This window comes from Calonectris borealis, chromosome 12 (genome assembly GCF_964195595.1).
Source record: "Calonectris borealis chromosome 12, bCalBor7.hap1.2, whole genome shotgun sequence".
NCBI classification, from domain to species: domain Eukaryota; kingdom Metazoa; phylum Chordata; class Aves; order Procellariiformes; family Procellariidae; genus Calonectris; species Calonectris borealis.
This window is the reverse complement of record NC_134323.1, coordinates 5,759,069-5,787,020: the sequence shown is the minus strand read 5'-3', so window position 1 is coordinate 5,787,020 and position 27,952 is coordinate 5,759,069. Positions and strand designations below refer to the sequence as shown.

At 35.9% G+C, this 27,952-nt stretch overlaps 1 protein-coding gene across 11 annotated transcripts in view; it reads left to right on the top strand.

Moving 5' to 3' along the window:
- The window catches only part of CHD9 (chromodomain helicase DNA binding protein 9), a 100,646-nt gene that overhangs the window by 32,912 nt on the left and 39,782 nt on the right, over positions 1–27,952 (top strand). For 9 of the 11 annotated variants that reach the window (XM_075161156.1, XM_075161157.1, XM_075161153.1 and 6 more), the window contains 6 exons: positions 11,000–11,337; positions 20,924–21,035; positions 24,470–24,616; positions 25,822–25,890; positions 25,986–26,041; positions 27,474–27,591. In XM_075161156.1, coding sequence (XP_075017257.1) covers positions 11,000–11,337; positions 20,924–21,035; positions 24,470–24,616; positions 25,822–25,890; positions 25,986–26,041; positions 27,474–27,591 — 840 coding nt within the window. Of the gene's footprint in view, positions 1–6,006; positions 9,777–9,843; positions 10,138–10,999; positions 11,338–20,923; positions 21,036–24,469; positions 24,617–25,821; positions 25,891–25,985; positions 26,042–27,473; positions 27,592–27,952 lie in introns of those variants that run through there. The other 2 variants (XM_075161158.1, XM_075161161.1) reach the window with 2 other exon arrangements.

Here is a 27,952-nt window from a genome sequence, read left to right as displayed (position 1 = left end):
ATCCTGTTCCTTTCCAGACAGGCAGTTTCTGAAAAAATCTTTCCCGTTAGAGGCTAACTTCCTTTGTGTCAGTAAAAAAGATTATGTTTCAGAAGCTTTACTTCGACAAGTCATTGCAAGACTTGTTTCTGCATTTAAACTTGAGTGTGTGAATTATCTTTCTGACTTTAGACAACCAAACTTGTGAATTTGTCTTTTTTTCAGGACAGGAGCTTCAGAATATCAAAAGAAAAAAAGCGTAGAAAGTAAGCAGTCGTTTCTGAAATCGATGGTTAGAAATATAAACTATTACAGAAGTCTTCTCTTTTTTGTTTTGTTTTTATTATGCATAGGGAATTGAAACAGGCTTGAGTAATCAGAATGGAAGTATAGTAAGTGGAATCTTCTCACGATGTGTTATCCTAAATTTTAAATTTCCTATATTAAACTTTTTGGAAGAGGGAAGAGTGGTAAACCCTGCATTTCTGGGAATACACAATTTCCTCAAAACTTCAAAATTAGTACATTTTAATTTACACATTGAAAAGTTCCTTTTCAATCATAATTTAACAATAGAGAATGATATTATGCATAGACAAATTAATAATTCAATACAGGAACAACAGTTTAAATATTGTCATAAATGGACAAGTACAATCCACAGCATTTGCCTTTTTTAAAGTATTTATTCAGCCATTTCTTAACCTGTATAATGTAGTAATTTGCCATGGGAGTCCTGTCAGTAGGTGCACATTTAAGAGGCTCAGATGCACAGGTAGGAAGGAAAAAAATAGAAGGCAATGTTAGATACTACTAAGCATGAATTTAAAACAAGAATAACAAAACAGGAGGTGTAAAAGACTGGTGTTTTGGCCACTTAGTCAAAATATCTTCTGAAGAAATACGAGTCCCTATAGCATTTCCAGTTCTTTGGTTTCGATTCATTTGAATGCCTTCAGGGAAGGGGGAAGAGGAGGTAGGTAACAGGAAGGCCCATTTAGCATTGCTTTAGCAGAACTTTTGTTCAGGTTTTCTTTTGTCAGATGAGAATCTATATGGAAGTAGGGAGAAAAGAGAGAATGAGTAGATTATGCGGTGTCAAAGGGCTGGATTTTGCAGCTTGTGGTTACTATAATTGTAATGTCTTACGTGGATTCTCAGAGGTCCAAGAAGGATTGAGCTTGTTTTGTTTTACTCAGTAAGATCTCTCTTCTCTACCTCTCTGTCTGCTTCATGTAAGTGGTAGGGACATCTCTGAGATTTCTGTTCCTCTAATTTGACTAAATTTGATCAATGGGTTAGAAATTACTAGGAGCTTGGAAGCATAAATGCACAAACTTGTATGGCATGGTTGTATAGCCTTGGTTTTTTTAAAAGCAAGCTGCATAAAAATCGAACAGCTGTCACTTGTAGTTTAATGTATAACTGTATAACTGTAATCTGAGAGCTGAAAAACAACCTAGGTGAATATTTTAAAGCTAAATCTTTCTTGTAAGTCTTTAGTCAAAGCATGTATGATTATCAAAGGCTGGCTTCGTAATAAGGGACAGAAGTGTTTCTTGCTCTATGAGGGACAACTGTTCTGTGACTGGGGGGGTATTTAGTGTATCTTACTGTTTTAGATTAAGCAACTTGGGAAAGAGGCCAGTCAGGTGAAGGTATTAATAACGTGTTTCCTTGGGACAGACAGTGAGGTTTGATGAAGTTGTAGTGAACAAACTTAACTCCATGTCATGTTATCCTTAGGTAAGTGAATCTTGAATATGATAACTGCATGAAGACGTCTTATGTGTCCGATCATGAAGCATCCGGTTGTGGGGTGAAAATGGGCTACTACTTTGCACCGCTATTTTAAATTTCAAAATGTGTGGCATTTGCTAGACTGGCATGGGTTTTAGTTGGCTCAGGGATGGTTTAGATTGAGGAGCATTAGGAAGAAGTCCACTGGTGTCTGCAGAGCTCTCTTTGCTACTTTACCATTCAGAGCTCTGTAGACAGCTGAAGAGCAATGATGTGGTTCACAATACTGGTATTGGCATTTGTCTGCCCTCTTCATTCCTATCGCTGCTACATCTGCTTTTTAAAAATTCAGCAGATAGTAGCAGGAGGACTAGAAAGTCTTGCCACAGTAAGCTTATGCTTGGTACATTTTGTTGCTCGGTGTTGTGTTTTCAAGATACCTGATGTTTCCAAACTGGAAAGATGGAATACTGAATCATTCTGTTATAGAATAATTAATTTTTTAAGCGTGTATGAATTTTTTGGTGGTGATTGTTCTTGCAGTTTCGTAATTAATATTTGTATATTGTTTCTCTTTTTTCCAAAGCCTCAAAAAATAACCCCAGGAAAATGTCTGAAAGGAGGACTTACCTTGGGGAGAGGGAGAACAAAAGCTGAACTTATTCCAGCGAAAAGTCATTTAGGGATTTCCTGCTGTTTGCTTCCATTTTCCCTTTATCAATCTTAAAGTTAGGAAGTAAAATACCTTCTTATTGTATAATTTTTTTGAAGGAAGAACACTAGTTTAGGAAAAGTTCTCTTCCTTTTTGAAATCAGAGAGGCATTCAAAAAAAGACATGTTTCGGTAGTTTGGTCTAAAGAAAAGCTTACATCTTTAAGTACAGTAAAAATTATTTTTAGCATCCCTCACTGCACTTTATATTTACATTTAATATCTGTTCAGGGAGTCCCCTTACTTTGGATTTAAAATATAATGCAAAAATAAACTGAATTTAATCTTGTGAGGGAATGCAAGGTTTCCTACACGAAAGAACAAAGTTAACAGCTTATTCTGATTTTCTCCAATATTGTTACTCAGCAGGTTCTTGAAGCACCACTTACTGGTGTGAGAGATGACTTGAACCGACATTTGTTCAGTGACAAAAGGCTAGAAATTAGTGCGGTTTCAGTTAATGTTATATTTTTCTGGAGTATAAAAGGTCATTAAAAAATGTTGGGGAGAACTGTTATCTCTTGCTGCTTTGCAAGAGGTTCTAGAAGCTCCCCATGGTTCTAGAAGCTATCGGGCTTTACCTGTTAAATAAAAGTTTTCCTATTGTAAAAACAGGGGTGTGTTCCAGAAACAGCTAACCCTTACCTGTACCTTCTAAGAACGTTTTAGAAGAGAGATTTCAGTGACGTGATATTTCAGTGGATCAATATATTTGTAGGGCTTTATCTGAGGGTTTTGATCTCTAGTGACTAGTCTTTTTAATTAGAAAGATCTGCGTTATTTTCTTGCCCGTAAGTATTTGGCGAAGTATCTTACAGATTTATTTCCAGATGCTTGCACAGGACTTGTTTCAAACCGTGAACTGAAACCTGACTTTCCTTTTATAGAGTATTGAGTTAAGTCAACTCTTTTTTTTAAGCAGTCAAATAATTGTGAAAATTGTTAAGTAAGATGGGTCAAGAGTGCAAGAAAGAAACAGAGTAGTGGAGCTTTTTTGCTAAAACATTTTGACCCTTAGGATAGGTATTAAAGGCTTGAGAAAATCCATAGAGGTAGAGATATTGCATGACTCTGAAGTTGGTCTGAGCCTAGTAATTAAAATCTATTGTGCATCCACAGTGCCAGTTGACTTGAATATGCTCATTATGTTTTTTTCATATATCGGAGCCCACAGTTTTAGCCTGTTAAGTACAGCGGTACTTCTAGTGGGGACCCCACCCCATGGGTGGAACAAAAGATACACACTGCATCAGGCTTAGATCAATACAAGTACTCAGTGTTAGTAGTTCTGCATATGAAAACCAGCACCAGAGAAATTTTACTGAGGCAGTAGGTTTTATTGGTATTGTATGCCATTTTCCAAATAGCTGTGTTCACCATTACAGACTAGAACCAAAGGGAAGTGAGTACACGATGGGCGCAGAACACCAAGCCACTGAAGACTGACACGCATCCAATGCTGTAGCTTGGCAGAGCAAGCAGGATGAAGTTCTCAATTCTTTTCAATTCCTGGCAATTTAATATGCTCCATTACATAGCACCTCCTTTGAGAATTACAGTGAAAGTTGCACACAGTTTTTATACCACTACTAAATATTCAGAAAAACAATCTAACTATATTTGGCACTGAGGCTCAAAAAACTGTCTTCAAACAAAATATTCCAAATGGAAGCTTATGTGTGTTGTAGCCTTGCTCTCTAATATCCGATGCTGCCTTGCAGCATGCCCAGGGAAGCAGCATCTGGTTACATTGGACAGTGGCTTCATTTTCTCCCAATGAATGATATGGTAAATGAGAGGCTTACTGGTTAAGAAGCTACTACTAATCACAACTGTGGTATCTTAGCTATAGAAGTGGTGAAACGTGATTAGTGATATGTGTTACTGAGTTCTGTAGCATTTAGATGAGAAACAACACCCTATGTAGAAAATGTGTGACATGCAAAGCAGGTGCTTGTTTTGTCTTAGAAACATGACTAGTTTAAGGTTGCTGACCTTTACATTAATGTTTTCATTTCCACATAAATTTAAAATTTGGACATAAGGTTGGTGTTAAATGCCTTGTGAGGTACAAATCACAGTAATCAAATTTACATTCTGAAGTGACTATTATACAGATAAAAACTGTTGCCCAGCCACGTTGCTGTAGTTGTTAGCCATTCATTTATCAACATTACAGATAACAAATACGGAAGATGGAAAAGGTAGGGGGTTTTTTTCCCCTGTATCTTTTTCATTTTTTTTAATCTATCTGTAACACATCTATTTTAATTTGGGTTAGGTTTCACATATGTGTGTCTTGAGATTCTGTATCCCTTGAACAGTGAGACATTCATTAGCAATGATAATAAGCAAGAAAAGGAAGGAAGACTATTATCAGCATATTGAAAGAACCACAATTTGGAATATGGCTTTCTTAATACTTCCATATATGCACCAAAGAGAATGGAAAAATGATAGAACCCCATGGATCTTCATTTACCAGTCCTCTTGGCTTTATAGAGCAATCCCAACAGATGGTGTGGGGCAACTGTTGAACAAGAAAATAAAAAGCAATTCAGAAGGAACTCTGAAGGGAGGAAAAAAAGGCAGTTTTCTGGAGAAAAGAAACCGTGTTGCGTGTTTAGGTTATCTTCCCATGAGTTGTGCAGAAGTAGCTTGATTAACCATGGAAATCTTACTTCAGTACATCATCTAAAGAAAACCACTTCTTTTGCTGGGATTGCCATTCAGCGAAGGAGACTCCTTTCTGCACGCATGTGGGGTGACACACATTCATATTGTAAGGAATCTTACACAGATTGACTCTGTCAAGGGTGTGAGCTCATATCTTTTTTTTTTTTAATAGATAGTCTTTTTATAAAACTGACATTAAAAATCACTAGAGAAGTTACTTATGCAGACTATTCTAGAGGAAAAAAGTTCAGAGTGCTAGAATGGAATTTAGAAGTTACTGAGTTGAGTTCATGCAATTTTTTTTTTTTCCAAAGTTGCATTCCTAAATACAATTTTATAATTCAAATGATGAATGGATATTCCTTTAAGATTTTTCACTGTAGCATCTTAAAAGCAACTGCAATTTTCAAGTTTTGATGTGATTATAATGTGGAAAAAATGAGAAGCTAATTTGGACAAAACCCCCAAACTAGTGATTATCATTAGTTATGCGATTCATTTATTTGTATTACGGTTGTGATACTGATATTATTTTGGTGACTTGACACGCACAAAGAGATTCCTTGTTTAGTAATAAACACGGACAAAGATGATGTGGTAATGCATGAAGATCAGGTTTCCAGGTGGCTAATTTTAGCTGCTTTCAGTGCAGTTGATGTCAAGGTCATCTTGATTTTCCTAAGGACCTGGTAGACTAGCAAGAACTTGTTATGCTCTTGAGGCATACAGTACTTAGTATGTGCATCTTCCTGCAGGTGTGTACTACTACCAGTGGAAGGAGAAGAATCATTCAAGGCATTGCAAATGTAAACCTTAGCTTTCTATTGTTAGACTAGTTAGGGTCATAATTTACTTCCTAGTGGTAGCTAGAGTTTGGGTGAGTAGATCCACAAGTGAAAATCATTATTTAAAAAAAGTGCTTTATATAATTAAATCAGGAATGTGTGACTCATTAGAATTTCAGGGAAAGGCATTGCCAGTCCTTAGAGTATATCACGAATGGATGCAACTCAGGAGAGATATTTATTTAGTCTTAAAGATTCTGTGCACACACAGAATTGAAAGTAATATTCCTCTACCATGAATGGCCATACCTACTGTAAGAAAGGTGTTCTTACAGTAGAAGCAATGTTTTACTTACGGAACAGATAAGGCAGGATTTGGGAGGGTTTTCTAGGAGATCAAAGTTTTTTCTGTTAAACTTACTTTCGTCTTGGGGCTTCCTTTGTAGTGATATGCAGAGGATGTGAAGAAACTATCAGTTGTTGTGGAGCAAATGAAAATGGGTTTAGGCCTTCAAGGAGAAAAAAACCCAACGCCTGTAAGCTTGAGGACAGTGATTTGTCCTTGCTGTGGGAAGTACTGTTATGTCTGTGAAGGTCTTCGAATACATGTCCTACGCAACCCACAACAAAATGTTGGAGAAATGCCTTTCTATGAAAAGCCTACTCAGCAGACTACTGCTAGCTATTGGGAAGACTGCTGTCATGATTCTCTCTCTCAATATTGTCTGGTAACTTGATTGCTTTTACATTAGTTTAATTCAGATACCATTCAGACGTGTAGCGTACCTTCTACTGCTGCAAGACAGCATGTCAAGTTCTTTTGAATACTGCCGAAGAGAAGATGCTCTCCTGGCTGCTGTGAATCAGGGCATGTGTGGGGACATCTGCAGCTGTTGTCACAATGTGTTCCACCCTTAGTATTTTTTAGGGCTAGCTCTTCCATGTGAACAGCAGTACGGCCTATACCTGCTGCTGTTAATGGCTCTTGCAGGCGGCAGCAGCAGTATGGAATTGACATGATTCCTGCCAATTTCCCTGCTGCCCACAGGATTGCGGGGAGCAGTGGGGAACCGATGGGAGGCTTGTTCGTTGCACTCGGCTGCTGCTTGGCAAAGCTATTAGCAGCAGCAGATACCCTGGAGCTCCCTCTGTGCAGACTCAAGACAACGTTGCATTGGCTTATGTTCAGTTATATTTGGATGATTATCTTTGCAACCATGAAAAGTAAAAACATATTTTTCCAAATAAAATCTTCAGTTTTTAAATATGTGGCTGCCTCAGGGTCTTCCTTTCCACCTTTCCCTATACGTTTGTCAGTTAAGAGTTTCTTTCTGACTGCTCATAGACGGAATAGGTTTGTAAGCCGTTGGCAAAAGGATATGCACCTTTAGGATGTTTGATCTGTGTCCCCTCTCAGTAAGGGGGAGGGGTGTTTTTGGCTTGGCAGAAGGCTTTGTCCTTTTTGTTGTAGATGCTATGTAGTTTTTGAGATGGTTTTCGGTGTGCATGATGATTTATAACTGTTTAACTATTTATAGCCACATGTTTTTTGGAAGCATGAAATGATTATCAGAATAAAAGACCTCTGCTGAATTAGATGATTTTTGTTTCTTTAGTTGCTAAGTACACACAGATACTGTCCTCTAGCGCAAGCATGTTTCTGGTTCTTCTAATCTCAAAACACTTGTGTTGCTTTCCAGTTTTGGTTTTTGTTACAATGGTGACTTCCTTGATGAAGGTTTCATTACAGCTTTATTTAGCTTAGAATGGCTGGCTAGTGTCTTCCTGCATCTTCATGAATGTCATTTCCATATGGTTAGAAAAGTCATAGCAAAATTTAAAAAATACATTCTCGGTTTTCTAACAAATAGCTTACTGTTTGTGCAGTGCAGGAGACAAACAGAAGCAATAGTATAGAGCAAGAAGCAGAGGGTCAGCCTGAGGAATTAAAACGTACAGTAGCCTCATCCAGCATATTCACAATTCTACAGTAAGAAAGTAGTAAAAGTTGTTAAGGAATAACTTGGGAAGCAGCTTTGAGCTCTGAGGAAATGTAGCATAAGAAACTTTGTTTTAAAAGTAATACAATATCTAGGAAGATTATCGCAAAAGAATTATGAAAAAGCCACCATTTCTATATTGCCCACTTAATTATTAGGCTTTTTTTGTTTATTTCTGGCCCAGGAATGTTCAAGAACATACCAATTTCTTTTAAAAATCCTCTAACCAGTAGGCTTTAGTAGGATTGGCTTAGAGCTGAAATTATACCAAGAGTATATTAGGAATATTTTTCTGTTTAGCTGATCTCAAAATGTGCATTATTTAGCATTTTTACTAAATTATTAAATAATAACCCTAAAAGATAAATCACTGCAATTTGTTATAGATACTGTAACTGCAACATAGAAGCATCTTGGCTAGAGTTCTCAAAAGTAAAATTAAAATTTAGTAATTGTCCTTGTGATTAAGCTGCATATTTACAGAAATATCTTTGAATTTAAGTGGTATTGTTAAGAAAAGAATCCATTTAATGTATTAGTACCACTAGTATTTTCAATGGACAATGAACTTTATTTTGAAATTAATCTTAAATGGAAGTGAAATTCTGATTAAATGTAAGGCCTAATCTTAACAATCTCAAAATCCTTGCAGTATTTTAAATTTTCTATGGAAAAACACATATGTATCACAAAATAAAAGTATAAATATGTATTAAGCAAACCAGAAATCAAATCTTGATCTTTCTTCGTTCTTCTTTAATGGGCTTCTGAGAATAAAGGGTATTGCTAGGATGGAGCTGTGCTGTCAAAAGCTTCTTGTTTTTTTAATAACCTTTCAAAAAAACTGATTGTATCATCTTTTTGGTTTTACTTGATACGTTGACAATATGCACCTGAGAACTTGTCTGATCTTTTAAAATAGCACTTTAAAACAACCTTGGAATGGAGAGGAGTTTGCCGTGTAGCCGTGTCCCATGTAATTGAGGAGATTTTCACCGCAAAGCGTCCCGTAGGTCTGGGCGGGGAGCAGAGGGATAAAATCAAGTTAAGGAGTTCTTCCATTTTCTGTAGGAGGCAGGGAAGTCTGTAAGCAAATGCTTATACAGTCACTGTTGCTAGCTTATAGTAATGAATTCAATGTAAAAAAAAAAAAAAAAAAAAAAAAAAGATTAAAAAGTATATGGGAGCGCAAAAGACGTTTGAGGTCACAGACTCAGATTTTAGTCTCCGTCCCCCCGTGCCGTCCCCCGGCCCCGTTGCGATGAGAGGACTGGAACTGCAAAGTTGCCATGAATTGAAGTCTAAGACGGAAAAACGCTTAGTTCCCACGACTTTCCGTCCACGGAAGAAACGTGGGCAGCAGCGCTGCGGGAGGTGGACGAGCAGGAGTTAATGCCCGCACCACGAGTAGGGAAGAGCAGTCCGTTGGGGGTTAAACTGCGGAGTCTAATGGAATAATAACGGGTAGCACCATCTGCTGGCCTACTTCCGCAGAAGAGTCAGTATTTTTAACGACATCTCTAATATTCATGCTGATGCATTTTGATGCTTTGTGCATTCATTTCTTTCTGTGCTTTGTTGGAATCTGGCTATCTGCTTACAGCTGTTGTTGAAACCCCGCTCTGGAGGGAGGCAGGCAGCCCTCGCCGTACCTGAGCTGGAGGATCAGTGGATGTGTGCTTGCCAAGGGAGGAATATGTTGATAAATCACAATGTGTGTTTGTGGAGGGTTGTGCATATCTTGGCTGCAGCTCGCTAAATAGGCCATTTAGCAATCTTCTTTCAATGCTTTTCTCTTGAGCACTGCCTGGGGTGCTGAAAAAGCAGAGGGCAAGCCTTTGTCTGACGCCAAAAATGTCTTCAGCGAAGAGGCCAAGAGGAAGGGTAAGTGAAAGCCTGAATGAGTGGGAGGAGGAGGGGTTCTTTGGGCTAAAAGGCTAATGGGATTGAATAACCTTCCTTATTACTGGCTGCTGCTGCGGGAGCCGTGCTGCATCGCCATCTTGAGCTTGTTGCTGTTTTCTCGAGTCTTGGTTATTTGTTATAGCCTGTAGGCCTTAAGGTGGCATTTTAGAGAGTGATCCTGAACCCTGCCTCCTTCCCGGTGCTGCAGCGCTGCTGTTAAGCCTTCGATGAGGCACGTATAGAAAATGTATCCAGTGAAGTGCACTGGATTTGGCCAGAAAATGTGTTTGGAAATTCCTGGTGGCTTTTCTTCATGCTGTAGGCAGAGGCGCATTTACGGGTGAGAACGTAACATAACTGTTATCTGCTGGGGTTTTTGTCTGTTTGAATAGGAAATTCTTTCCATTCCTCAAAGGGGAAGGGGGAGGGGAGGAAAGCAAAAACATGTCTTCTAGCCTGTTTAAAGAGAGGCTGATAATCTGAATATTGCGTTCTTAGTGTAAACAATTCTGTGTCTATGAAACGGTGATTAAACACCTGAAAATAAAACAAGTTACATTTTCTAACTAAGGCACTGACCGTACGTTGATCTAAATAAAAGAAATGCTGCTTTCTGATCTTTTTATGACTATAGAGCTGTGTAATTTTAGTTTTGGTTTTATCTTTTGTCTGTTTTTTAATCTTGATTTTGTTCGAGCATCTGTTCTGTTTAGCACTGAGTTAGTCTTGTAGATCTTTCGTCGTCTTTAAGGTATCTGTGCTCCTGGTATCTTACCAAAGGTGAAATACTGATGCTGTTGTTACCTTTGGGAGTTCTTCGCTTTTTCAGATTTTATGAGAAGAACATTTGTTGGAGGTGTATGTCAAATGTATGGGAATGTTTGAAAGGTTAAGGATTGGTGTCTCTAACTACAAGAGGTGGAAATAAGGCTGAGAGAATTTTAGAAAGATTTTTTTTTTTTTACTGATTTCCAGTATGTGGATTGGTTGTTTAAAACCCACAATTGGTGTAGTTATTCTGAAACCCACGCCATTCTGTGGTATAAACAGAATTCCTTCTTTTTTGTGTCTGCGTGAGTTTGTGCCAGTTTGATTTTTTTTAAATGCATATCCAGATCAAAAACATTTGCCCTTTTTCTTTCAAGAAATGTTTATATTCTTAAAATAAGGTGATTTTATTTATTTTTTGTCTCGTGCTACAGCCTCCTTCCTCCAAGAAGACTGATGGTTCAGGATCATATACTAAGTTGCAGAATACCCAGGTGAGGGCAATGTCTGAAAAGAAGCAGAAGAAAAAAGCAGACTCAGAAAGTAAACAAGAGAAGGCAAATCGCATAATATCTGAAGCGATTGCAAAAGCAAAAGAGAGAGGAGAGAGAAACATTCCACGAGTAATGAGTCCTGAAAACTTCCCCAGTGTTTCAGCTGAAGGAAAAGAGGATAAGAAGGGTAGAAAAGTTAAATCCAAACCAAAGGACAAGGAGAGCAAAAAACCGAAAACTGGTGCCTCATCCAAAATTAAAGAGAAAACAAAAATTGGGTAAGTAGATGAAAATGTCTTCTTACTTCACTTCAGACTGTAAATCCCTGATTAAAATGAAAACTGCTTACTGATAATAAAATGTTCTCCTCCACTGCCTACACAAAATTCTTCCTGATCAAGTCCATGTGTGGACTCTCTCATTCAGGAACAAGAATGCTCTGTTTTCTCTTTAGATAAAATCATTGTAGGACTGTCCTTTTGAAAGGAATTATTTTAAATTCATATCCTAAACTATCCTATACTTTGAAGCATAGACAAGACCAAAGTATCTTTCATCTAGTGTTGTAATCAGTTCTGACTCCAAATTAAGTTTATCTGATATTATAAATGCTGTCTTTATCAATTTTGGCATGTATCTTCAATACAGCGTGCATGATAAACTGCATAGGAAGAAACTGGAAGCTTAATGAACTTGTTAGCAAGTGAATATTCTTGTAGATATCACATGTATCAAAAGTAAAGTGCATATTGGAAAATTGGTATTCTAAGCACTTTGTAGTCTTCAGTCATATCAGTTTAATCTGCCCTCTTAAAAATTTTGCAGTCTCAGCTGGGTCAAGCTGGGTGGATACCTTGGGGTAAGGAGCTTTCAAAAGATGTTATATGTTAGAACGCTCCGAGGGATTCAGTAGGTGGCACGTCTTCTGACTCTAGAGCTAACCTAGTTCTCCTGCATAATTTTAAAGGAAACTCTGTAATATCCAATGTTAAGTATGTCGGTCAGGACTTGAAATGGAAATCTTAGCTATAGTCTTGATTTTTACTTTTCAAATCAATGCTCTTTTTGTGGTAACAGAAATATTAACTGGCATATCTCTCCAAATTTAAATGTCTCATACATATGTATATTCTCATGTATATGGAGCAGAAATGAATGTTCTTTTAATCAGCCTATTTCTCTGCATTTTCTTTTTTTTTTTTCTCTAGAGATCAGTGCTTTTCTTACATGTTCGAAATAAACAACTTCCTTGAGAAGTTATCCTGTAGCATAAAGGTTACTCCTCTAAACTCAACTTCATTCTTAACCTGAACTTTCATGGTCTTAATTTCTTTCTTTTCTGGTTATGGGTTGGCATATGAATGCTGCTCGTAATACTCCTTAGCACAATGCATAGTGCTTTCTTTTTTTTTTCTCCCTTGTTTCAAGTGGGATTTTGGATGTGTACTTCCAGAGTTGATCGCACTTTCATGTTTCTGAATTTACTTATGTTCTATAACAGACATTTTGTGTGTCTGTCTAATCAGAAAACTTACACAGTGTTGTTTAGCTAGTGTCAGTTTCCTGAAGCTTTGTGTGAATTGCCCTTACTATGCTTTTTATTCATTCTTTTGGATAATTAACAAAACCTGGCAAAATATCATCCTTATGATATACTACATAGTTCTCACATTTTTACTGTTTTTAATCAGAAAACTGAAATAAACTGTTGCCTTTGATTTATACTTCTGCGTTCAGTTTTCTGTCTTCATGAAATGCTTAGCTGGGCACATCAGTTAGGATCAGTTTTCAAGATTTCATAAGGCAGTGTCAGTTGAGAAATAGACATTTCTCAAACTGTGTTTTTAACGATGATATTTGTGCTTGATCCACTGAAGCTGGTAGACAGACTCCCACTTAATTAAGTATGGTCAACTTTTCATAATTTTGCATTGAGCTGTGAAGGTTTGCCTGCCCATTATTTACCACTCTAATCAATTAATGCCCCGGTAGCACTTTGTTAACTTAATCATGCTGTCAGGTATTACTTTAACTATGTAGGACACATACCTAAAGATTTAGCAGTCAGATCCTGTTCAAGAGCAGTGAAGAGAGTCTTCTAGAGCCACTTAGTACAGATTTTACAGAATTTCTATGTATTTTGATGGATTGCAGTAAATCAAATGCTTTGAGGCATCCACATACTTCATTTTTGTATCCAAACACCTTCATGTTTTATTTTGTGTTAGCACTATTTTGTATTACTTATATAAATACATAAAATATTAACTGTTTAGCAATAATATACTATGGTAGTTTTGAAGAGCAGTAACTGCAAGAAGGCCTTGACTGAATCTTGGGAGAGAATTTTACCATATAATAAATAATACCTTTAGAAGACAAGTGCTTTATTGGGTAAGAAGAGGAAGGGAGGACCTCACTTCTATGAAAACTTTTGGTTTACTCTTGGAAATAAGGATTTTTGAGATCTGTTTAAAATTGTAAGAGAAAAATTACTTTTTTTTTTTACTCAATAAGGAGAAAAACTTCAAAAAATAGCGAAGTTGTATATACGACATTGCTTGCCATTTAAGCAGGAAAGAAAACCAGAAGACAGTAAAAAGTTCCCTCGTGATTAAAAAGATAAATGAACAATTTCCAACGGTTATAAACTCTTATCAACTGTAGTTCTTCTACAGCCAATAAAATCATGAGTAAAACTTCACAACCAATAAAGGTCTACAGTATAAAAAGAATAAGCAAAGTATACGTTTTTAACAGTAGTGGCGAATTTGTTTGAGTGCATCTGGCTTTCCTTTTTAAAAGGAGTTCCGCTATGATCTGTCCATCCCAGATGAATATCTTTTTTTTCATTCGGTGTTTTCTGTAGCAAACATGTTTAAATTGCAGTAACTGTTAAATATGCTGATTCAGTTTGGATTCTGAGAGCCAAACTGGTATGGGAGAGGGTGTGGAGTTATGCATGTTTGAGAAGATCTGAAGTCAGATTCATGTTTGAGGTGAATCCTGTTTGATTTGCAGGCTGGTAGAGAGCTGAAAGAGCAGAAACTACTAACAAATATATTGGTTTGTTTTTTTTTTTTTTTGAGAACTGTTTGGAGAATGGTTTTAATCCGATCTTTCACATCTCTGCTAGCGTCAAACATAGCGTATCCAATATGAGCACTGTACCTTCTCTAGTCCAGCACTCAAACAGCAAACTCTTACTTAGATAGTGATCATAAACTTTGCTGGGATCTTACAAGGGTCCTATCTGTGCAGCATATCCTGTGTAGTGTGTCTTGTATTGCTCTTGAGGAGGATTTGCAGAGGTACACAGTTGTCCAGCTGTGAAAATGAGATACTCTGCGTCGCTGATCTGGCAGGGCTGGAACACTAGCTGCTGAACAGACCTTGATAAAATTGCGTGGTAGCCATTAGTTAAAAAAAAAAAGGTGTGCTTTTGAATGTAATACAATACAGCTTTTACTGAAATTGAGTAGCCCTCATCTAGGATCAACATAAGTTTTAATTATGTGTCTTAATTTAGGGAATTTAGGGAACGGGATGATTTTTTAAGTTTTTTTTTTTTTTCTTTTGCTAATTAAACATAATTGGTATGTCTTTGGGGGCTGCATGTTAACTGTTTACATTTTCCTTAGTGACTCCTATGAGATCTACATGTACAGAAAAAATTTATAACATGATTCTTTTCAATTTATCGTTGCTAGTTATAAATTATTAGCAGTTACTTTCTAGACAGGCTGTAGTTTATTTCTAAAGGTGAGGATTAAGGTTTGTAATCCTCTGACCTGTTGAAGTCATAGAAATAATGCCTGTTAATTTCAATCAAATGGTTTAGAACTGGATTCAGTAATTAGTAAAGTTTCTCTGCCATAAGCATTAGTGAAGATAAATGATTAAATTCTTCTATTACCAAGAATACTAAGCGTATGACAGAAATTATAAGTAGAAGAATGCATATGTGATGTCTTTCATGTTACCAAATTAAGTAACCAGTTAGCTTTATGCGTTGATTACTGATAAAGTTAATTCTTTAAAATTAACTTACTTTACAATTTTTCTGAGGACTGCAGAACCACTTTTCATATCCTGGCTATTTACCAAGGTGCGCTGATGTTTAGGAATCTGTTTAAACCCTTAATATTTTTGCATAGAACTTATTTCCATTTATAAGCTTTTTCTAACTGATTATAACTCTAGTTCTTCCATTTAAGGTGATGCATATTTAAATTAAAAAGTCTACTTCTTACCACTTGATATGAAGGATAGAAGAATTATGAATTTGTGAACATTCTGTTGTTCAAAAAAGTAGATTGGCATTTAGGTTTTATAGTGCTCAATGTATTCCCACCTACTCAAACATAAAATTAAATATCATGGCCCTGATGAAAAGCAGCAGCTCTGCATTGGTGATGTAAAGGACAATATCAGTAGACTACATTTAGGAAATTTTTTTATCACCGCATAGTTCAAATAAATAAATGAATTCTCCAAATCCTAAGAATGTGATTTACAGAAGTTCGATTCAGGGTGGTAGTCCTTAAGTTTAGAACTGTTTCCTGTTATCAGAAATGGCTGTATTGTTTCATGTGCTAAAAGAACAATGGTGGATTTTTTTTTATTAACCCTTAAATTATGTAGTAATGAGCCCAGCAAGTCCTATGTGATCCTGTTCACTACTCAAATGAACGAATGTCCTTGTTGCCTTGAAGTAGGTCTCACATGTACTGTTCACAAGACAGAGCATTTTTAGGACCCAAGACCCTGACAGAAAATCTTTAGATGATGCTTGTTGATAGGATACTGTTAAGATGGTTTGAAACCTTTGTAAACTGAGTTAGCAACAGGGGACATGGCGACGGGGTTGGAAAGGAAGAGATTTGCCCGTTAACGCTGATCCTGTATCACTTCAGTTTAAATGCATGGAACCTGAAGTGAATTTCCTAGAAGGTGGACATTGTGAGTTGTCTTTTGTGTTTTGTGTGAGTCACGCAAATGTTGGCTAATAGATCTGTGCTCAAAGGGAGGAGATCTCACTGAATCTTTCTGTTCTGTTAGATCTGTTAGATCATAAACAACTTTTGTCATGATTAGAAATGGCACACAAATTCCAAATTTGATCATCGTTCTGGGATGTCTTTGCATGCACTGATGTGTGACTCCTTGGTGAAGTTTTCTCTGCTCCCAGATTCTAGTTTGAGGCATAAGTTGGGTCTAAGTGATACAATCTTAAGTTTCTACTGAAAAATATATGAATGCAAAATAGTTTGGTCTTATCAAATAAATAACTAAACACTTGTTTGTTCTCTTACATTATTATTCCAATGTTGTATGAGCTTGAAATGGCTGTTGGTTCTAGTAAGACTGTAGGAGTGTTTTAAAAATCTGTGCACAATCCAAAAGTTACTAATTTGAAATATAACTGGAGAAGGAGACAGTGGCTAATATTAGTGTGTTAGTATTATTTATTAAACATATGCTGAAAGGATAAGAGCTACTGTTTTTATACAACCAATTTAATTCTCATTTCAAGAGGATATGCTATGTTGTCAAGGAAATACCTGCTTTGTATTTTGCTAATAGGTAAGATTTTTAGCTAAGTTTTTAGTGATAAAGAAATACTAATACTCTTGATAACACAGGAGTTTTATTGCTAGTAATATAACAAAGTGCTTTGACTACAAATTAAAATATTTGGGAGGTGGCTTTGGACACTAATAATTAAGTGACTTGCTGTTTCTCTGTTTTGGGAAAATTGAAGTAAAATGATGTCTTAAAGGCATGCATTGAAGGCCAGCAATACTTATTATTTCTTACATGCCTAATACATATTTACTGTTTTTCTTTTCTTTTCTCTTTAATACTTCCCCATGTTCACTATTTGGAAGGCTTTGAAAACTGTTCTTTATAACTTTAAAACTGTTCGAAGTGCTGACAACTCTTCCGTCACATTCTTTGCCGTCAAACAGAAGGGGTACGGGGCAAATTCTTACTGGTTCTTAATTTATGAGAAAGAAGTTGCAATGCTGCTCAAATAGTGGTTCTTGGTGGTCTTGCTGATACTTTAAGTCTTTTAGTTTTGTGGATCTAAACCACGTTAGGAGTCTTGTGCTAAGGATCAGAAGTAATAATGGCTCATGAGATGGCTTCTTTTTAAACTTTTCCATCGGTATAAGCTTCTCAACATCTTTAGTTTGTAGTTATAGAAGAAGGAAATACATGTTGAAGAAATCTATGCTGTCTAATTGTTAAAGTATTTCTAGATGTTATGTAATAAGATACATTTTAAATTTTAAAAAGGCAAGAGAAAGTGAAATTGGAATGGAGTCTAGTGATATTATTTATTCTGTGTCTACAGTGTGCTGTTTCCTTTTCATAGAAACAGCATAGATAGTTTCTGTTCAGAACAGTTTGTTTCAGGGCGGAAAAAGGGATTTTAGCCAAGGATCTTTATGCTTTCATGCAGAAATTTATAAACTGGCAAGAGAACTCGCTCTCTCAATGAAAAATTTTCACAGAATTGATGCAGTTTACAAGCTTCTGAAAATCATTGTTTTCACATAGCAGATTTTTTAGAATTTTTTGGCCAAAATATGAGCAGATTGCACTTTTACTAATAGAAATGCGTGACTTTAGCACCATACTGCCGTTCAGCAACTTCTGATAGCAAGGAGCATTGTGGTTCTGGGCACTGGATCAGAAAGAAGTGAAACTGTGCGTTTATTCCTCTCATTGGCACCATATCCATGTAGAGGAGGAAACATTCTGATCTGAAACATGTAGAGAAGATGTTAAGAAAATTTCAGGGAGATGCTTGTGAAGAGAAGTACTGGGGGTAGGGAATACAAGATCAAGATAAGACAAAAAAGCTGACAGAGAAATGGGACATTATGTGTAAGACTGCAGGGGCGGAGCAGGAGGTGAACACAACGGGGGACTACAACTACAGAGAAGGAGAGGGAAAAATGTGCAAGGAAAGATGTAGCTAGAGCACTCTAGTCACAGAATAAGCCCTTGTTGTAAAACAGAAGGTCCTTAAAATCCTCTGCTGTTCAGTGGATACCACTACAACCCATAGTAAAATAGTCATTGCCTTTCTTAAATATTGTGCTGCTTGAATCCAAAAGGAACCTGAGCCTAAAATATTAGGCAGTAGTGTATGAAATGAGGATGCACTATGGTTGCACGGATACAAATGCTTAACATAGCAACATGCATTTATGAAGCGTTTTAATCTACCATTTCACAAAAGAGGATCAAAATTTGGAATAGATTGCTCAGGGAGGTATCAGCCCTGGAGATAAGCAGAACTTGACTGGCCTGAGCATAAAAGAACTCTGAAGTTGGTTCTAAGTATGGACCAGATGTCCTCCAGAGACCCCTTCCAGCTTGACTTATATCTCAACACTTATTTGATGAAAGAACATTTAGTTGTCATTTTTCTTTGTTGTTAATAGTCATCTTGTTCATTTGAAAATCAAAATGTGTATCACATTCACAATCGTCTCTACATGCCATACGTGCATCAGGCCTTTAATGCCTTTGCTCCAAATCAAAGAGGAGTCTTGGGATCTTATTTATTAGTCAAAAAATAATAATTTGCAAATTATATCATGCGATTTCACTGAACTGAATATGCTCTATGTCCAGTTATTTCAATGAAAAGATCAACAAGGGACAGGTACAGCTTGTTGCACTTAATAACATATAGGCAAAGTTTAGAATAGAGTGCATGCCCAGTTGAGACCAGAGTTTCATCTAGCCTGGTATCCTCTCTCCAGCAATGGCCAGAAGCAGATGCGGTGAGAAGAATTTAAGAGCAGGGAAAACATACAGGATACTTAATATTTTCCCAAAGTCCAAAGATGCAAACCAGGAACTTTGAGGGATAGGTACTGTTTCATGAATTTACTGGTCTTCCAAGAAATTCTCACTCATAAGTTTATCCCTTTAAATCCATGTTAAATTTTAGCATCCACAATTCCATTTAACAACAAGCTCAGAAGTTCAATCACAGTGTGCCTTGTCTGCATCACTTTGGAATATATTAGCTAATTTGACGTTATTATCTGACAAGTGCTAATGTAACACTTAAATTCTATAAAACAAAGTGAGATAAAAATGGAAAAAGTGGTTTATCCAAGTCCATTACCAGAAAGAGTCCTACTGGACAAATACCTGAGAATCCAACAGTCTTAAGAAAAGAAAAAAGAATCCTAATCGGAGATTGAAAAGTGAGAGGGGGGAAAAAAACCCAAACTACTCTCAGAGACAGTAGGAAAACCAGTGTGTTCATTGTTGAAATTATTTCCTGCAATTATGAAACATTTCTAAGTAATAATTAAACTGGGAACACCTAATGAAAAGCAAGGACTTGAGGACCAGAATTTACTTTTGAACAAGCAGATCTGTGATTACGCTTGCTGCAGCTTAATTTCAACATGCATTCGCCAGTGCCATTCATTTCATACTAGAAGTGAAAAATATGGGAGTGGAAAATGTTTTCTTTATTTTTTTTTTTAACCTTTCCACTGAACATACCTAGTGGCTAAATACTGAAAACCAATGAAAATCTTCATTGCTTCTTAAAATATGCCTATAATCTTTTGTAAGCCATGTTGCTTAAACTATCCATAGTTTTGGTAATTTAAGATTTTCATTTTCTGTGTGGACTGTTAGTTTGGACATAGTAAATACATGATAGTTCTTTTATTTGGACACTTGCACAGAGAAGTAAATGAGATACAAGTGTTTAAACCACTACCTTCTCATCAGTGGTTTTTCAGATGGCCAATATATTTGATGCTACTTCGGTGTAAAATAACTTGTATTGTCTGTATGAAGACTCAAGTTTTGTGTTTCATTTGTTCTGTAAAATGGCAAAAGAGGCTTGTATGCTGGAACAGTTACCTCATTTTCTGTTACACAGATCTGATGATTAAATACTGTATAAAATACATATTGTAGGACAGCTCTTTATCTGTGATTTTATTGGATAGTTTGTCATCAGTCTGCAATTATGCCACTGAAAACATATTTAAAGAGGAGTATTTGGCACATTTCAAATATGTAAAAAGAAATATTTTGACACCCTTTAGTTAAGAACAAATCAGATGAATTGGTATCGTGATTTACAGCATAACCTTTAAATTTGAACAAAGAAATAATTGGTGCTTTTTCATTAGAATTTAACTAACTTATTCAGCACAATGTTGGTTCTTAACATATTCTGAGAGGTTTTAAGATTTCTTACAGATAAAACTACTGGGTTTTGAATACAGCTTTTCTTTTTTTACTTCTTTTTTTTAAAGAGTAAAAAGGAGTCATGCAATTCCCTCATTTTTACCATTGAATGACTTACTTAAACATACAAATTTTGCATGTTAGACAGCTTTGAATGAATGATTTTAGATTGTTGTCCATAGCTAATTTTTTTGAGTAAAAATAAGAGAAGATATATTTTGCAATGATAAATTGTTTATGATAAATCTTTTACTGTTGTCGTCTGCAGACGGTATTTTTGCTAACTTTGTGTAGTTTACTATTGTCAATTAGTTTAAATGTTGGATTTTCCATCTCTTACTCATTTATAGATTTAAAATATGTATGATACAGCAGAGTTTGTGGTAGTAAGGAAACTGCTTGCCTATAGAGAACCTCAGTAACAGTAGTAGAAAATACTGTCTACTGTAAAGTTTTAGCTTTTTGTTTTGAGACATATTTTTCAGACAGTGGTGCTTCCTGAGTTTTATATTAAGAAGAATATGGAAATTGCTAGTGGATGTGGTGTTATTTTTAAGATTAAAGATAAGTAGCCTAGTATACAGCATTCACTTAGATGTTGGGTTTTTGTCCTGACAGAAAGCTAATCATCACGCTGGGTAAGAAGCAGAAAAGAAAAAATGAATCTTCAGATGAATTGTCTGATGCTAAGCAGACTCCGCAGCGGCCATTGAAAGATGAAGACTCACAGGTAAGTAGTCAGAATTTTTCCCTTTTAAATTCGTATGTGTTGTTATTTCTACAGGTCTTTTTTCCCTTCTCTCCAAAAAGTTATACTACTTTTGACACAGTGACAGTTACTCTCTCACTACTTGTCTGTCTCTCATAGGTAGAACCTTACATTATCAGCTACTTTTCCCAGTTGAAAACCAGAAAATCCTACAGGCTAGAGTCCCCTTTCTGTAATAGGACATGACTGCCTTGCTTGTGTCGGTTTCATTTCAGTACAGCGGTCCATAGATTTGAGACTGTAAGTACTCACCTATTGAGCTGGCAGTTAGACCTGATCCTTACTTTGCCTGACTTTGTGGGGAAAATGCAGAGATTGCCTGATAGAAGGGACATTTGTCAGTGAAACTGGGTCTTTGAGAACATTTAAAAGGCTTGTTTCAAACGTTACTGTTTTTTCTAAGCTCTGCTTCTGTAGAAATAGAAAGAATTGGTTTCTTGCCGTGTTGGATCTGAAGGGAGCAATGATCAAAATGCTGATAGGTTCTAGTTGCTTGTGAAATATTTCTGAAGGAAGTGCCAGTTGAAGAATTAAAGTGCTGGAGTCATTCCCTTGAGGAATATCTCCTTTGTAACTTACTTTCTGCAATTTTTTCATAGATTGCACTGGTATAGTAGTAGCTTAGCTAATTATTTAAAAAGCTTATGCGCAAAGAAGTATGAACTGTTTGTAAGAGATTATATCCTATCTATGCATATGTTAGTAGCAGAATTATAACTTTCTTGCTTTAGGGCAAACTCCATTAAAAGTAAGGTTATATGCTGGAAATGCACATGTTTTTATCCTGTGGCAATTTCATCCACTGAGATGAAATCAGTGTTCAAAATAAGGTGGTGTTGAGTAAAAATTAATTGCATTATTTGATGACAATGTCAGAAAACAATTATGAGAAACTGAATTGACCTTTAGTATTTCACAGATAATAATGCTGGGGGGAAAAAAGGATCAGAAGCCATTTCCCAGAATGACTTTTTATTAACTTAAGTGATAGCTTGTCTTAGGTAAAGGTTACCTGGAAGGGAACATGAAATTATTTATTTCTCAGGGAATTTGTCTTGGTATAGAAAGTCCATTTAGTAAACTAAAGGAGATGGAAGCAGGTTTGGTGGTTCTGAAGTACTGTAACTTATCAACAGTGTTCGGTAATCAGATAGGTATAAACTTGTATGCCAACAAATATAATACAAAAGACTGAAGATCATTTCTTTTTTGGTTTTTTGGATATTTGATTTTTTGCACGACAAGGGTCATCTTCAATTCTAGTGTGGATAGACAGGGAGTGTCATCAAATCGCATGATCCTGGTGTGAAGGGAACAGAGGGTAGAGATAATAAGAGGTGGCATGGGGTAATAAAAAACTGCAGAATGTCACAGCACTGCCCCATCTATCTTCGAAGGAAGTTTGCAAGAAGCATAGCAGGAAAGACAGAAGTTGCTTTACTTCATTAATTCATTCTCTCTTTAGTTTTCGAACACTTTAATGATTTTCTTTTCCTATTGCAAATAGCTGTCTATTTCTAAGCTCTGGGGGGCAATTTCAGGTCTTTTTTTACCCTGATTCATTTTGGGTGCTTAGTAAGTGTCTTCCTTAAATACATTGGTATATTTCTTGGAAAAATGTCTTGTACTGCTTTATTTTGTGCCTTAGAGCGTTTGTTTATGACCATGCTTCTCAGCCTAGGGAAATAAAAAGTTTTTTTCAAACAACTCAGGTTATATATTAATATGTTGGAGAACATACATCTATTGACATTTTGTTAATCACTTCATACTTTAAGAAAAGACATAATGAGAAGGGTTGAAAATGCCAGTTAATGCCTCATTAGGTTTTGAAAAACTCAACAAATACTTAATGAGTAAAACTTGAACCTGTTTTTTAATCCTTCTTTTCCTAATTCATACATCATTTTGCATTGCTCCTATTAATAGGTGGCATTTAAAAAAAAAAATCTACTTCTGTCATCAAACTATTGTTAATTTAACTATAATTAATGTGTCTGTTTAAATCTGAAGTTTCTTTTTGTGCTAATACCCCGCACACACTCACTTTTTATTGAAGAATAGCTAATCTGGCTACATTATTGTGGAAAGCTGATGGAGTAGTTTCATATGTGCACTGTCCCAGCTTCTCCAGAAAAATGGTGATGCCCATTCCTGGATTTTTACTGTATATGTAGTGTTACTGCTCTACCTTACTGAAATACTTACAATGTAGTTGTTAAAGTATAGCTAGGTCTTTTACCAGATGCCAGCCAGACCAAGGACTGAATTTAACAGTGAGGAAGAAAGTTCCTGTGCTGCAATCTTACTGTTACTTAATATCTGCTCTGCAGAAGCCAGTATGACCACAGGATTTTGGTATTTGTTCTATTCACAACTTGTTCCTCTCGCAACTGATTACTACAGTGTATTGCAACCAGCAGTGGCTTTTCCTAAACAAAAATACGCTTTGCTGTGTAGCTCAATATAATTAATTTATTTTATAGATTGTTTTACTTCGCTGATTTTATTTTTTTGATGATCAGTTCTCTAAAGCAGATTGCAGTGTTTTCAAATGTTAGCTGACTAGTTTGATTCTGCTATCGTTATTTATTCAATGGATTTACAAATTAATCTTACGGTTGAATATGCGGTGTCTCATATATTGGTACTGAGGGGTGGAAAGGATATGCAATATCCTAATAATCTAAGTATTTGAAACTTAAACAGTGCATGAGAAGGAATTGTTTTCTTACACTGAACTTTATTTCTCCAACTGGAACTTGTTGTCCTCAGATTCTTGCAGAAACAAGAGTGGAAGATTAGAGAGATAAACCGCAAAGTAAGCCAAATGCTGCTGTTAAACAAGCTTGATTAAGGTGGAGGAGAAAACAAATACATTAAGAAAGCCACAAACTTTATTAGCCATCAGATCAGACTTCATCAGCAATCTGACCAATACGGTCTAATGAAAATCTTTGTAATTTTTTTGTATAGCACTGTTGTTTAGTAGAGACACTTCAGCATATTTTTTATCTTTCACATAGATCCTTGAGTTGGACAGTAACACACTGCTGTTACACTGCATTATGAAATTGCTGTTGGAATACTCATGCTTATGGGAGATCTGTTATATATGAGCTTTGTTCCCATACTCTGAAAATATTGTTCCATGTTTGCTTTTGAACTCTAAAAATGAAAGTATCAAATGTTTATACGAAACAGAAAAAAAAATTGATCAAAAATAGTATATGGCTACTTCTGTTCCTCTGTGATTCACATGCTTCATGTTTTCTATCAAATCTTGGCCTTGGTTTTAGATACAGCTAAAATACTGCTTAGAGTGTTCCCAAACTTGCAATTCATGTTAGAGGAAGTTTTTGCTGAAACCTCTATTTTTCTTCTCCTGCATGCAGAAGAGAAGATCAAATCGTCAAGTAAAAAGGAAAAAATATGCTGAAGAAGGAGAAGGAAAACAGTCAGAAGAAGAAGCTAAAGTTTCTGTGAAAATCAAAAAGAATTCTGCCCCTTTACCTGCTGAACAGCCTTTACAATTATTTGTGGTAAGTAAAAACTGGCTTGGTCTGTAGTGGGAACTTTCCATTTGTCTCAAGTAGTTCAGTGAATAAAGCTCATAACTTGGAAGGAATACATTATTATTACTAAGCCATAGTTTATTTAATGTGACATCTTCCTAAGATCTTGAAAACGGGAAGAAATGGCTTATTACTCTTTTTTCTTTTCTGTTACATTCGTTGACTTAACTGAAGTTAAGGATAAGACTAAGGATAGGTATATCTCGAATAATGTGTTATGATGCATAGGTATATGAAAAAGCTGTATGCCAATATTATCATGACTTTCACAAGTATAAAATTAATTGAGCCTATGGGGATCTATGCTTAAGGAGATTTTTAAAAAGGATGCTCCTCCCTTTTTGTTTCCCCACTTCAGGTTTACACTTCACTGTTTAACTTGTGCCAGCTCTGGTACTCAAACTTACTGTTGAGCCATTCGAGGTAAATAAAGTGGCAGGAAAGAAAGTGTTCATGAGATGTTTGAAGGAGTGCCAAAGTTATAAGGGAAGGAGAAACATAGTATGACTGAGAACAAATCAGACAAGAGGGAAGGTGTCTTGTTATTGGAAGCAACCTTTAAAGATTGGCTCTTTATCTCTGGAACCACAGCTTCAGTCTTGGCAGAGCCAAGTAATCCTGTATCTGTGTCACACCTAAGCCCTGCTGGAATTCCCAGGCACGACCTTGTCTGCCTGATTCCACAGCATGTTTGTTATCTGTGTTCAGAGTAAATCTATTAAATTGAGTTTGATACATGCTGGTTTTGTTTTATTAATTTCTTTTTTAACCAGTCTGCCAGACTTCTTATTTCTCCATATCTGTATAACGAAATTCTGGGTATGTCCACTGCATCAGATCAACTCAACAGGGCATTTACAGTGAGTCTGTGTCTGGAAAGCATCAGAATCACCATTGCTTGCACTATAAGTGTGTTTGGCAGGTGAGCATTGCATCTGATGCTCTGTGGAAGTGCCAGACTTACTGTACTTTTGCATGTATTTCTCTCTGGATATAGACCTGGATTTTAAATTTTACTCCCAGACTGTTAAAGAGGATGCTACTGGTAGAGGTCAAATTTGCCTTTATTGTTGATTTTTTAACAAGGCACTTGTGTTTTAAGTTTTAAGCCTGATCAGTTTGAAGAGAGGGCGTTTACTGCAATTTGTGTAATTGTTTTTCTGCATTTATAGGAAAATCCAAGTGAAGAAGATGCAGCAATTGTAGACAAAATCTTATCCTCCAGGGTAATAAAGAAAGAAGTAAGTGATTGTCATGGGATAAATCATGGGATTGCTTATTTGAAAAATGGTTTTGTATCTATTGTTTTACATTTCCCCTAAATTTCCTTTGCTAGGTATCTGCTGGGATGACAGTAGAAACAGAAGAGTTTTTTGTAAAATACAAGAACTAGTAAGTATTAAAAAGTTGTTTCATTGGAGGTGTTGACTGAAATAAGAACCATATTCATGTACTAAAGTTTTGTATTTTTTGAAGATTACTTATAATCAGATTTTGTCATTTTTTTGAGATTTTTCTTTACAAATTTAATCTTAAAATTGCTAAGAATCTACATTATATTGTTAGTAATAATTTTTAAATTATCAGTATTGTGAAACCAGCACTGACCAATAAGCTGACAGCCATTATTGCCAAAAGAACAGAATTTTTAGAGAAGATATATATTTATTAAATTCAGCAGGGGCTATGTGCCTGAGGCTAATTTTAATTTCATGAATTTCAGTCAGAGCTATTTTTGTGAACCTAGATTAGATTTAGTGTCATATATTTAGGAGAGGTTGATGTAGGAGTCAGTCTTACTGTTTTAAAAAGAAAAAACTTCGAGCGATAGAAATAATTTTACATCAGAAGCAGGAAATAGAAAAGAATGAAGAAGAAAAAGAACTTTTTCCATATTTTCCTATTTTAAACTTCATACCTATCTTCCTGTCGCTACTCAGTTCTTGATGTTGAAAATGCAAGCACATTTTTAATTCTACATATGTGGGTAATTTCATTAGATTCTTGCTAATAAATGTAATTTTTTGAGACTCTGGATTCTCATGTTTCTGGAAACCGTTTGGTTATTGTTTTCTGAAAGAGTAAAGTTTGTCTTTTCATCCGAGAATGAATAATACCCAGCAAAAGCTCTTCTTTATTTCTAGCATATCTTTAGAAAGCTTAAAAAGTGATGAAAATACATTAAAAAGGGGGTGTGAGGAAGAAATATATGTACTTCTGTCAAACCAATCTAACTTCAGAAAGGCTCGCTTGGGGTGCCGTTAAATGGTGTAGGTACTGGTTCTCATGCTTCCTCCTTCCTTTGACTCTACTACTTCATACTTCTCTCCCAACCCAACGGCATGTTCCTTTTTGCCAGGGGCTCTGGTGCTCCTCACTGATCTTTTAATGGGCTGAGCTATGTAGTTCAGCAGTACCTGTGAAGAGGTGTTCACATGAAGTACATGAAAAAGTTAGATCCAATATATTAAATATTTTATATCTCTGGGGACTTTCTGATAGAGGTGTCAGATTTTAAACTTAATTTATTTAAGCTCACTTTAAATACACTTGTTTCTTTTCTTAGGACACATCAAAGAAATTTGTGAATCCATAGAGTTCTATGGATCCTAGCCCAAAAACACTGCCTTAACTAGATGCTGTAAGATAATTATTTGGAGGAATAAATCTTTGATCTTTACAGTGAATTCTGTCTTAAATGATAAAATGTTCTTTTTTGAGTGAAATTCTGGTTTATAAGATACATTATTTAAACTGTATATTGAAAGTAGATAGTAAATTTTTGCTTTAACTAATATGTTAATGTTATTCTCTGTAATTTTAGCTCTTACCTCCACTGTGAGTGGGCCACAGAACAACAGCTTTTAAAGGATAAAAGAATCCAGCAGAAAATAAAACGATTCAAACTAAGGCAGGCACAAAGAGCTCACTTTTTTGCAGATGTGAGTATGAAATATACAATTAAATAAGCTTTTTTTTCCTTGTAAAATTGTGATTAATAGTTTGCATTTAATAGAACAGCTGAATGTTGAGAAGTAAAAACTAGCCATCGGGGTTGGGTTTTTGGTTGCAGCCAGGGTTTTTCAACATAATTTTAAGAGCAAGTCTTCTGGAGTCACTGAACTGACCTGACTTGCATGATTTTAAGATTGGGATTGTTTGGGTAACTACTTAAAAGCAGTAAGGAGGGAAAGGTTGTGTTAGTATGGCTAGTTTCTCTACTATATGACTTTCCCAAGACAGCACTTCCTCTCTAAATGACTGCATCTTCTATTCTAATGTCAGATCCCTCTTCAGTTCCAG